At 59.7% G+C, this 11,538-nt stretch overlaps 1 protein-coding gene across 3 annotated transcripts in view; it reads right to left on the bottom strand.

Annotated features, from left to right (window-relative positions):
- Window positions 1–7,835: 7,835 nt before the first annotated feature.
- DOK2 (docking protein 2) overlaps window positions 7,836–11,538 on the bottom strand; it is a 5,158-nt gene continuing 1,455 nt past the window's right edge. The window contains exons 1-5 of one of the 3 annotated variants that reach the window (XM_023744284.1): window positions 11,466–11,484; window positions 10,804–11,085; window positions 10,511–10,598; window positions 9,510–9,694; window positions 7,836–8,951 (exon numbers count right to left, since the gene is read on the bottom strand). In XM_023744284.1, the coding sequence (XP_023600052.1) occupies window positions 8,283–8,951; window positions 9,510–9,694; window positions 10,511–10,598; window positions 10,804–10,833 (972 nt within the window). In that variant the 5' untranslated portion in view covers window positions 10,834–11,085; window positions 11,466–11,484 and the 3' untranslated portion in view covers window positions 7,836–8,282. Of the gene's footprint in view, window positions 8,952–9,509; window positions 9,695–10,510; window positions 10,599–10,803; window positions 11,086–11,465; window positions 11,485–11,538 lie in introns of those variants that run through there. The other 2 variants (XM_014468302.2, XM_023744283.1) reach the window with 2 other exon arrangements.

Raw genomic sequence — 11,538 nt, 5'->3', positions numbered from 1 at the left:
GAGGCCTTTAAAAATGATCAGATTTTTCATTAGCAAATGGAGTGAAGCTATAATGGATGAATTATATGGGGGAGATATTTTGGGGCCCCCTCTGCCCCACTCAGGGTGCCTGAAAGCAGATAAATACCTAGAGGAGAGTCAGAACCCCCCTCTGAAGCCCAGTTCTCAGTCCCCGATTCCTGGGGAAGCTGCACCACTATCTGACCCCTCCCCTTCCCCACCCAGCTCCCCACAGGAGGCCTCATTCTGTCTGTGTCCAGCCTGTAGGTCTGGAGGTGGAGTACAGGGGAGCAGGGCTCTCTAGGGCAACAGTTCCCAGCCAGGGCTGGGGGGCCCAGGCCACCGCTCCAGAGGTCCCTGGCATGTCAGGGAGGTGTTACTAGGCCCAAACAAGAGCCTGTAGAGCTCATGGGGACTTTGAAGGTCTTCTAACCTAAAATCCAGCTCTTTGATTTTGCAGATGGAAAAATAAGGCCCTGAGAGACTTGCCCAACATGCCACAGCCAGTCAGTGGCCAGGCAGGGAGTATGACTCCCAGCTCAGGGCTCGGACTGGTGGCCCATATTTTCCCTCCTCATGGACACATGGAGGTTAAGGGCACAGAGCTCAATCTCCATGCCCTATGCCCTGCTGCTGGCCTCGCTGCCTTGGCCATCAAAGGAATCCAAAGGCCTTTTTTTTTGGTGGGCGGGGGGAGCAGCTGTATTTTGTCTCCTAGGAAGCAGGACTCTGAGTTAGGCCAGCTGAGCAAGAGGCAGGAACAAGAGAGTGCAGGTCAGCTGGCAGAATCCGACAGCCCAGTCTCTGCCTTAGGTTCAGGCTGGGTTCGGCTGGTCCATGAGGCCCAACTGGCCCTGTGGGCCTCCGACATTGGATGCCTGGCTCTGAGCACAGAAGCCTGCTGAGTGCTCCATGCCCGTGCTCTATGCCTGCACACCACACCCAGCCGGGCCCAGCTGAGCCCACCCCGGCTGGCCATGTTTCCCTGACCTTCCACTCCTCCACCCACACCACCTCCCACACCCCAGACCCAGCCAGGTCCCCACTCCCTCTCAGCCACCTGTTCTGGAGAAAAGCAGGATTTTTCTCACTGGTTCTCAAGCATAAACCCAGGTTTAGACAAACCCACCTCCCAGGCCACCTGGCAGCCCTGGGTCCTGGCTTCCATAACCACTCTGCTTCTCTAAGCCACAACCCCTTGAGGTGTCTCCTTCCTTTGTGACCAGGCAGGGGGTCTCATCCCAGCTGCTCCCACCCGCCCCCCCCCCTCCAGATACCTAGATAACTACCCCCACCCCACTGGAGCCTCTGGCTCCTCACAGTCACCATCTCTGTTTGTCCCTTCGTTCGTTCACATCTTCTTGTCCAGATCCACCCCATTCTCCTCTCCACAATCCGCCTCCTGTCCACCAGCCCCTCGCCTGCCCTCGCCTCACACACATACGTGGACGGAGTTGTGCTTGTCTGTAGGTGGAAGCAGGACCCTGGAGCCAGGTCTGGCTGCTGCCCCTGCTTTGGAGTTGCCTCCTGAGGACAGCGGCCCCGGGTTCAAGGATAAAGTGGGCAAGGGGCTGGGTGTGGGTAGTGACGGGAGGAAAATGAAAAGGGAATAGGACTGCAGACATTCCTTCCCGCATGGACCAGTGAGCCACCAGCAGAAAATGAACAGCTCGCGTGTGTAAGCTGCCCTTGATTAACCTGGGCCTCTGGCTCACACCCCTGGGCATTTGCTCGGGGACTTGCATGGTGATAGAAGGAATCAAAAGTCTGCCATCCTGAAGCTGCTTTTTCTGATATTGATTTTAAGCTGCTTATTAAGAAACAAAAGACTAAGAAAGAACCTTTGACCCTCCCCACCCCCTCTCCTGCCCAAGAGATTCAGACCGAGAAGCCTGCTTCCGGAAGGAGGTCTTAGGATGCTGCCTTAGCCTGATGAAGCATGGCCAACAGGAGGGTTCCGGCAGATGCCTGTCAGCTTGGTAGCCCCTGTGCCCGTTGTGTCTGAGTCAGCCAGCAAGAATTGTCCTGCCACGCGGGTTCCCATCTTCCTCAACTACCTGGGAATCGCCACTTCTGAAACCTAATACCCCATTCTCTCCCCTTTCTCCTTTGTCCAAAATGCCCGGCATACCCAATGTTGGACTTTTCATGGCTGTATCATGTCTACGTGAATTCCCCATGTGCATGTATTAAACTTTGATTTTTCTCCTGTTAGTCTGTCTCAGTTAATTGGATTGTTGGCCCAGCCCAGAGGAACTTAGAAGGTGGGAGGAAAAGGATTAATTTTTTTAGCCCACGTGACTTTGGGGAAAGGAAGAAAGCCTTGCTGAGAGATGGAAGGACCCTCCCCTTCGTCCCTCCCCATCCACATAAAAGGTCACAGATGATCTCCCGGTGGGCATGCCAAGTCTCAACATTAGTGATTTGTTGCTTTGCATTCAGCACAACTGTAAACAAATTCTCAGAAAATATAAATGCATCGGAGAGGGATTAAAAACTAACTCGGCCTCAGTTTCCTTAAGTGGAGGATAAGGACTCAGGCGCAAGGGTTGCTGAGGTCCCTTTTGGCTCGGACTTTCTGCTCCTTGAAATGTCAGGGGAGAGGAGTTTCTCAGCCTCCGGGGCATCTGGCCCGCGGGGGAGTGGGGCTGAGGGTTGGAGATGGGCACAGGAGACAGATGGGCATCCACCAGGGCAACTTACCAATTCCCAGTTCTATTCAGCATTGGGCCAGCTACGAAGTGTGCCCTGAGCAGCGGGCCCTGTGTGCCTCCTGCACCTGCAGGCCTGGCTGCCAGGCTTTAAGACGCATTGGAGGTGCAGCCCCAGCCAACTCCTTACTCCACACCCAGGTTAGGGCCACTCTCACCTTCAGCACCTCCTTCCTGCCACCACAGGGCCCTCCTGCCCCAGCAAGGCCAGGCCAGCTCCTTTCACCCTAATGGTCTCCCAAGGGTTACTAATCGCTCATTACGAGGCTCCAAAAGCTAAGGGGGAGATTCCTGGAGTCAGTGGGGATGTTTCTGGACAGGGAGTCTTCCTAGGGCTCCACAATCATTATGTGCTGGGGAGCACCTGTGTCCCCCCATTCCAAATAAAGTGGGCTTCATTTATTCTTTCCATCAAGAAAGAGTTACCTGACACAGCCGGTGCTGCTCAGTGGGTGAGCATTGACCCAGGAACCCAGAGATCACCAGTTGATTCCTGGTCAGGGGAGCATGCCCGGGTTGCAGGTTGTGGGCTCAATCTCCACACTGAGGGGGCATGCAGGAGGCAGGTGATTGATGATGTTTCTCTCTCATGGATGTTTCTATCTCTCTATCCCTCTCCCTTCCTCTCTCTCTCAAAATCAATGAACACATATTTTTCAAAAAGAAGGAGTTGTCTGTACCTACCTGGTGCCAGGCATTGCATTAGGTGCTGACGGTACAATGATAAATTAGATAAAGAAGGAACGCCGCCCATAGGACGTCTGCAGTCTAGTGGGAGAGAAGGCAAACCTCCTCCAGCGTGCTCTCCACTCCGTCTGCCCCGTCCTCCCGGCCTCCTCCCCCAGGCTTGGAGGTGGGCACCGGGAGACAGGTGGGCTCCCCAGCTGCAGAGCAATGGCCCCGGCTGTGCACTGACCGCACCAGTGGGTGGGCCAGGCCAACCGGACCACTAGGAGCTCCTGCCCAGCAAGGCGCCTGCCCCGTGCCCCGGCGTGCCAGCTGCGGGCCATGCGCGGAGGCAGCAGCTCAGATGAAAGGAAAAATCTGCCCTGTGGCTCTGGTTCTCCAGCCTGCTTCCAGCCAAAGGCCTTCCAGTCTAGAAAGCAGCTTTCCTTCCAAGCTCTCCCATTTCTGGGCAAAATGGGGGGGGGGGGCCAAGCCTGCTCTGCCCAGGTGTGCAGAGGCCCCCGCCAGGAGCCACCCACCCTGGCCTTTGATGTTACTCCTCTCGCCTCTCCTGGAATGCTTTCCCACTTTTCTTCCTTCCTATCAAAATCCTACTTCTCCTTCCCAAGTCCTCCCACTTCCACAAACCCTAAGTCCCCCCTCCACCTCCTGCACCCCACAAGTTCACTCTGCTTGTCCACATCTCCATTTCTTGCTTGCGAAACAGGGACACCTTGCCCTGCTGGCCTTGTGGAGCCACTGGGAGGGGAGGGGAGACGATGGGCAACGCTGCAGCTCTGTGTGCCAGGCACCGCTCTAGGTGATACGCTTGTATTCACTCACTGTCTTCACAGCAAGCCTCTGAAAACATATCATTATCTCCGCCTTACAGATGTGGAAACACACAGATATGCGCGGAGACACACAGCTAAGGAGCGGCAGGGCCAGAGCTTGGACACAGGTAGTCAGGCCCCTGAGCAGTCGGTACTGGAAAAAAATGCTGTACGAACTCAAGAACAATCTTTTCCCAAACGCTGTTGCCCCAGGCCTTCCTTCAGTCCAACCCCCAGTCAGCCCTCTCTGATCAGACTCCTGAAAGCACAAGGCTGACCCTGCCCTGGGGTGCAGGTCCCAGAATTACTCAACCCAGCCCTGGGACTCCAGCTTCCCCACAAATCCCTCAGGACCCCCTGCTTTCCTCTCCCCACTCCTTCTCCCAAACACACCAGCCACCTCCGGCCCAGGAACCCAGGGCTGCAGAGTGGGAGGGAAGCAAGAAGGAGCCTGGAGACGGATGGACCCGGCTCTGTGCTGGCCAGCATCTGGCCTAGGAGCTGAGGGTTGGAGCAGGGCGGTGATGTACAGCCACCTGCTCAGAGAAGCCAGCCTGATAGCTAATCGAATCAGGTTCCCCTACCAGGCCCCCGTTCTTCCACCTCCCCTACCCAGCTCACCGCCCTCCCCCTGCTTCCCAGCCCTGCCCTCCCTGCGTTCTCCAGCTGCCCCAGTTGATTTTATAAATGGCCCTGGCAGGAGGTGGGCACCTTGGCTAATTGAATCAGCACCCACGAGGCAGGAGGCAGGCGGCTGGTTAGCATCACAGCTGAAAGGTGGTGGCAGCAACAGCTTGAGTGCAGCCATCAGGGAGGAGTCTGAGGGAGCAGAGAGGCCCAGGCAATCTGGGCCTTGGTCTATTCCGAAGCTCCAAGGTGGGAACTCGCCAGAGGGCCTGGCCTGGGAGCAGGCTCAGGGGTGGACCACAGGCCAACACACACACACACACACACACACACACACACACACACACACCATGCCCGTGCTCTGGAAAAAGAAAACACAAAGGAGGCAAAAGAAAGCGAAGAAAAGAAGCAGAAGAACGATAAGGTATGCTCTCGTGTGCACAGCCGCAGTTATGTGAATCTGGGTACATAGCTCTATCACGGGCTCAGTCACCCGGCAGGTCTTACCTGCCTGACGCAACCTCTGCATAGTAATTAGCAAATGAAAACAGTGTCCTGGCCACAGCAAGGCTGCTCCTGGTATCGACAGCAGCTGGGTAGCAAACAGATCCTGGAGCTGAGACCCTTTCTTCGTCCTCGGTCTTACTTTGTCCCATGGCTTTTGAAACCAGTCTGTCTCCTTACTTATGAATTTGCCCCTCGACAGCCAAGGAGGGCTTTTCCTCTGTGCTTGTTGAAGGAGATGGATCCCTAAGGCTCACGCCTTTAAGAATCCACCCAGCAACCATCTCTGCAGACCAGCTCTGCATGTGGGCTCCACACAGTAGGGACGGGTCTTCCCCACCCCCACCCCACCCCCTCATCTCCCCCCTCCCACCCCCCCCACTCCCCCCCACCCCCGGGCTCCTCAGCTCTGGGTGGGGCTTCTAGGAGGAATGAACTAAGAAATGATGTGGGTGTCACAGCGATGGTGCGGTTAAGGGTGGCTGACTGGTGCTGACACAGAGGTCTGCAGGATGACCCACCCACCCGGTCATGTCTTCTGAGCGGGCCCCTGGCAGTGTGGTCAGCGTCCTCGACAACTGTCTCAGGGCTTTCATTACCCTTCCCAAGTTCCCCAAATGCTCCACTTCCCCGAACCAGCCGCCCTCGCCCACCTTTCCCTGCAGCGCCAATCTCCCACTTCCCCTTTCCAGCAGAGCCAGCATCAGAACAAAGCATTCAGAAAGTCCCGGGGTCTTGAGGTGGAGGAGAGGGGAGAAGGGCAAGTTTCAGCTCAGGGTCTCACACTCCCGGGAGGCAGCGTCCACAAGTAGGGTGCTGAGGATCTGAAGGAGCAAGCTCTGAAATGCAGATTCCTCAAGTCCTCCTCCATTAGGGTCATAAAAAAACATTGACGTTCCCTCCTTCAGGGTCCAGCCAGAAGACGTGACAGCAGATAGGACCCCAGCAGCCTTTTCCACAGGCTAACACTGCCCCCTGCTGGGCTGAGCTGGAACGTCCACCTCAGGTGCTACTGACAAATAAGAAAGGAGGCATCTTTGCCTCAGAGCCCGCCAAGCACCACCCCTGGCCTGGACCGGGGGTCGACTGAAAGCCCTAGGGGCAGTGTACTCTGGGGGTAGCCCCAGGTGGTGGCAGCAGGGATGGCCCTTTTGCACAGACAAAAGAGCCGGGCCTTCCCGTCTCCAGCCTGCTCTCCAGCGAGCAGAGGCACTGAGAGACACAGCTTCCATCACAGCGCCCCTGGGAGGCTGCGGCCATGCTGAGGTTTCCAGCTCATCCCCTCCCACCCGAGAGCCCATTTCCACCTGCTTCGAGCGCTCCTCTGGCCGGAGGGAGTGAAGCCAGCTTACCCTAAACACATCAGAAACTAAGCTCTCCTTTCCAAAACCTGGATCTCTCTAGAAACCCGATTTCTCTGCGTTCAACATCCAACAGACTCCGAGATCCGCAGGCCCTGTCTCTACAGCATCTTTTGAATCCACGGTCTTTTCTGAGTTCCTCTTACAGTTCGGCCCCAGCCCACGCTGCGCCCGGTCCATTTCCACGGGGTTTTTGCCCCCGTGTGCAGCTCTTATGGGACTCTAGCGAGAAGCCCTGTCACTCCTCCCTCCCTCTAATCACGTACAAATGCCTCCACCACGTGGCTGGAGCCCCTTCCCAACCAGAGCGCCGCCTGCTCCCTCCACATGAATGGCGAGCTCTTTGCTGAGTCGGTCCGCACCTTCCCCGACCTTCACTCGTGCTGGCTTTTCTACCCAGGATGCTCTCTTCTCGTCCTTCATCTTCACCCAATCCCTCCCCCCATGAAGGTCCACCTCAAATGCCACCTTCCATAGGAAGCCTTTCTGGGCCCCCCAGTGAACCCCGAGGAGATACTCTGACTCCACGGCCCTGAGCCACCCAAGGTACCTAAGTCCTCCTCTCATGACAGACGTCCATGTCCTTGTGGCCACCCCCTCTGGCCTGTAAGCCTCTCAAGACCAGGGCAGTCTGGAGCCTACAAACAGTGCTCCGTGATGCTGGCTGGTTGGCTGGTTTTGATGAAGAGAGTGCACGGGCCCGACCTGCGGACGAGTGGAACCCAGGCCTGTGGAGAATGACAGGGTAGGATGGGTGCTCAAGCCCATGTGGCGGGACCCCCTCCTGCTACAAAGGGAGCAGGTGTCCACGAGGGTGAGGGGTGGAGTGGGATCCCCCCTTTCTCATGCAGGAGGGGCTCACAACTGCCAACTCCCTCCCGTCCTCCAGTCTAGCTCTGCACACAGACACCCACTCCCCCGTGTTTTCGGGTGTTGACCCTACGCCGGCAAAGGGTTAGAGATGCCTGAACGTCTCTCCCGGGGTGGCCCGACTTCTGCAGATCCGGACTCGGATGCTTGGGACCGGAGGGGACACTGCCGCTGGGAGGGGTCTGGGTCGCCAATAGAAGTGCTCCTTCCCCACGAGGCTGCGGCTGCCCCCCATCCCCGCCCCACAGCACTCGCCACACAAAAACACTTCAGGAAGGTTTAATGCCACAGAGAAGTCCGACACCCACAGAGCGCTGCAGCGCCCCCCCGCGAGCCTGGAGGCCTGCACAGGCCCGGGGAGCGAGCCGTTTGCTGACATCCTCTCTTCTGTCCTGAATGCCTGAGATTCCCTTAGGCCCGGAAAGGACAAGAGGAAGTGGGAAAGGGTGGGAGGAGGGTGGGTCTCTTCAGGGCATTCTTCCTGCTTCGGGATCGTGACTCACGCATCAGACCCAGCAGGCCCGGGTCCTCGGGTTGTGCGAGGAGCGGAGGGAGGCTCCTGGGACGAAGTGGGCAGGAGGAGTCATCGGCAGCAGCTAGAAGGGAGGCCTGCCGTCCCCCTCCCACTCCTTCTCACCAGCCTCCACCCCCTTCCTGGTACGCCCGCCTCAGTGCTGGCATTCAATGGGGTCCAGACGCTCTGCCCACCATCACTTCGGGCCTTTCTTAAGTATGACGTTGTCATACTCGGTTTCCCGGGGCAGGCCAGGGGCAGGGAAGACCTGCCCCACTGGGTAGCTGTGCTGGGGGTCGCTGCGGTCTCCGTCGGCTGTGGCCTGCCTCCTCCAGGCCTCACCCCGGGGTTCCTGTGGGCTGTCGTACAGGGACAGGGCCGCCACACCCTCGGGCTCGTCATATATGTGGTCGGATCGTGAAGGCGGGTGCTCCTGGATGCTGTCATACAGAGGGTCAGCCCGGGGCTGGGGAGGGACCACCAGGATGCCCCTCAAGCTCTTCCCCAGGTTCCGGGCCACCGCATCGAAGGGCACTGCATATTCCCCCTCCGGGCCTCGTGGCCGGGAGGTGGGTGCAGGGGCGCTGGGTGAAGGTGGTGGCAGTGAGTCGTGGGGCCGGGAGTACGGGCTCTCGGGCCGGGGCAGCACTGCTGGGGCTGGGGCTGGGGCTGGGGCTGCGGCTGCGGCTGGGGCTGGGCCTGGGGCTGGGGCTGGCTGGGTTTGCGGCCCAGGCGGGGGCACACTCTTCTGAGCGGAGATGGCCTCTTCCAGGGCCAAAAAGATCTCATTGCCCTGCCGGGTTTCGAACTCAAAGTTGCCCTCTCCAGAGACGCACCGCCGCCCTGCCTCGAAGGAAAAGGTTACCTGGGTGGCGGGGGGAGGGGAGACGATCGGCTAGGTCAGGGCTGCTTCCCCTGGACCGAGCTCCGAGACGCAAACCCATCACGTCCAGCCTACCCTGCGGGGACCGGCCGAGCCTTCTCCCCAGCTGTGTCTGCTCCCTTCCTCCATGTTTCTCCTTCAGACAAAGCCCTCTCTCTCCTCTCCCTTCATCCTCCCTCCTCCATCCAAGTGTGGAGCTGGGCACGTACTTCACCTCAGTAACGCCTGCCCCTCAGACTGCTCCCTCTCCCGGCCTCCTTTCCTGCTCCGCCGCCCTCCACCTTCTCTCTCCCCTTCTCACATCTGTGCCTCTTCTTCGCTTTTACTCAGCCTCCTCTGGTTCCCTTCCTCTCCTCCTTCGGGCCTTTCTCCCCTTTCCCTCCGCCTCCCACACGTCCGCACAGGGCCCCTGGCGTCTCCCTGACCATCTCCCCCACCCTCACCCTTCCCCTCCACACCTGTTGCAGCCCCCCCTCCCCCCCCCCCCCCCCCCCACACCCACACCCACTGCCCCCCCACCCCCCCACCACCACCGCTCACCTTGTCGCGCCCAAAGCGCCGCAGGATCCTGTAGGCCCAGTCGTACAAAAGGGCACGCGGCTCAGGGCCCCCCCACAGCTCCAGGGCACCCTTTCCAATCCGGAGGGTGTAGGCCCCCCGGAGCCGGCACCTCTCACTGGCTTCCGTGGGTCTCATGGTCACAGCAAACTCCTTGCAGGGGGCCCCTGGGGAGGAGGGGAGAGAAGTGTTAAAGGGGGTCATTGCCTGCCTCAGCCTGCCCTGCTCTCAGGGAGCAACCAGGGGTCATAGAAGAGTGGCATTCCCTCCCCATGACCTGCTCTGTGCCAGGTCACACTCCCCCAAATGCCAGGTACCACCCCCGACCCCAGCAGGCACCGTGCCCCAGCCACATGCACCCCAACCTCGTGCCCACATCCTTCCGACCTGTTGCCAGAGCCACAGCCTTGTCTTTTCTGTCTCATCTCTCTCCCCCCGACCCAGCCGCCCCCATCCCTACTGTCTCAGCTGCAGGTGCACCTGGCCCTGCCCTCCCAGCTCTCAGCCTCCTCACCCACTGCCCATGCCACCGTGCCCTCTGCGGGGTGGAGACTGGATGCCCTGTATCCTGCTCTCCCGCCCACACCCCCCACCCAGAGGACCCGACAGATCGCAAGAGGGGGGAGGGGTGCCTTGTCAGCAGAAGCCTCCCACAGGACACCTTCAAGCCACAGAAAGAAAGCCTTTCTTATTTTCAGAACTTGCTCAGGTCCTAACGACAGAGGGTTCTAGAGCAGCACCTTCCGTGGACCCCTCGGCCCTGCCCTCTCCCACCAGCAGGGCATGGGCAAGCGGGAGGGAACCAGCGGTGAAGGGCTGGCAGTCTAGGCAGCCAGGCTCCTCCACCTTGGCCAGGCCCGGAAGCGATGCGGAGAGGCTGATAGGGGGCTGGCCGGGCTGGGGACAACCACAAGCAGGAAGACGCGCCTGCTGGCCCACACCTCCTCCCACCACGCCCTGGGGAGGGCAGGCAGCCCCCTCACCTGTGGTCGTGCTGCTGTACAGCTCATTCTCCTCCATGCAGGGCCCGCTGCCCTTCCCCTCCGGCCCCGGCAGCTCCTTCCGCTGGCCCTGGGGAACAGGCCGGGTCTCGCCATGTCACCAAGCCCAAGGCCCACCTCTGGCCCAGGCTTTCTTTCAGGACACGCTCAGCCTGCCGCCCCGTCTGCATTCTGGATTGGGGTCACCCCACCAAGGCCCTGCCCCCAACATCCTGGCCTTGGCTCTTACAACTCCTGCCCACCCCTGGCCCCTTCTGCACCCCTGGACAGCTCACCGGGAAGGCTAGGAGGCAGATGGCCTGCATCCAGTTGCTACGCTCGGCAGTGGGGGCCGCCAGCAGGTACAGGCGCTCCTTGGTCTCCAGGAAGAAGGTGCTGGTGTCCCTGGGGCTGCTGGCCTCCCCGCTGGCCTCCGCCACCCGCAGACAGTCACTGAGGCGGATCACCCTCCGGGCAGCCTCTCCCCGGCGCGGCTTCTCCGGGCCCTCCTGGAGCTCCAGCCGGGCCAAGGCGCAGCCCGACTGTCCATACAGCACAGCCCCGAACCGGCGCCATTTCTGAGCCCAGATGCATGGCAGGGAGGTGCCGAGAGGGAGCCAACCAGAGATGGAGAGATGGTGACCAAAGGGGAGTGGAGGATCTATGGGAAGGGGTTGGGGCAGCAACCTGGGGCCCAGGAGACCCAAGGAAGCAAGCCAGGGCCTGAGGAATTAGAAAGCACTGGAGCTGGGGATCCACCACCAGCCGCCAGGAAGACGCCGGAGATGACAGCAGAGAGAGAGCCGGAGGCAGGAAAAGCACAGTGAAGGTGGACTTCGAGGCGGCCAGGCGGGCCGACCCAGGAGATCCACATGGGAGAGGGGAAAGCTTGTGAGTCGCTGATGCCCAGGAGGGAGGAGGACAGCGCCAGGGCCCAGACTGCAGACCAGCATCTCACTCTGTAGAGGCCTTCGCTCCAGGAACTTCAGGTGACCCTCCGAATCTTCCCACCTCATCTCTTGCCAGGATGG

This window comes from Myotis lucifugus, unplaced genomic scaffold, assembly GCF_000147115.1.
Source record: "Myotis lucifugus unplaced genomic scaffold, Myoluc2.0 scaffold_445, whole genome shotgun sequence".
Taxonomy (NCBI): domain Eukaryota; kingdom Metazoa; phylum Chordata; class Mammalia; order Chiroptera; family Vespertilionidae; genus Myotis; species Myotis lucifugus.
The sequence above is the reverse complement of the archived record's forward strand: the minus strand, read 5'-3'. Positions and strand labels throughout refer to the sequence as shown.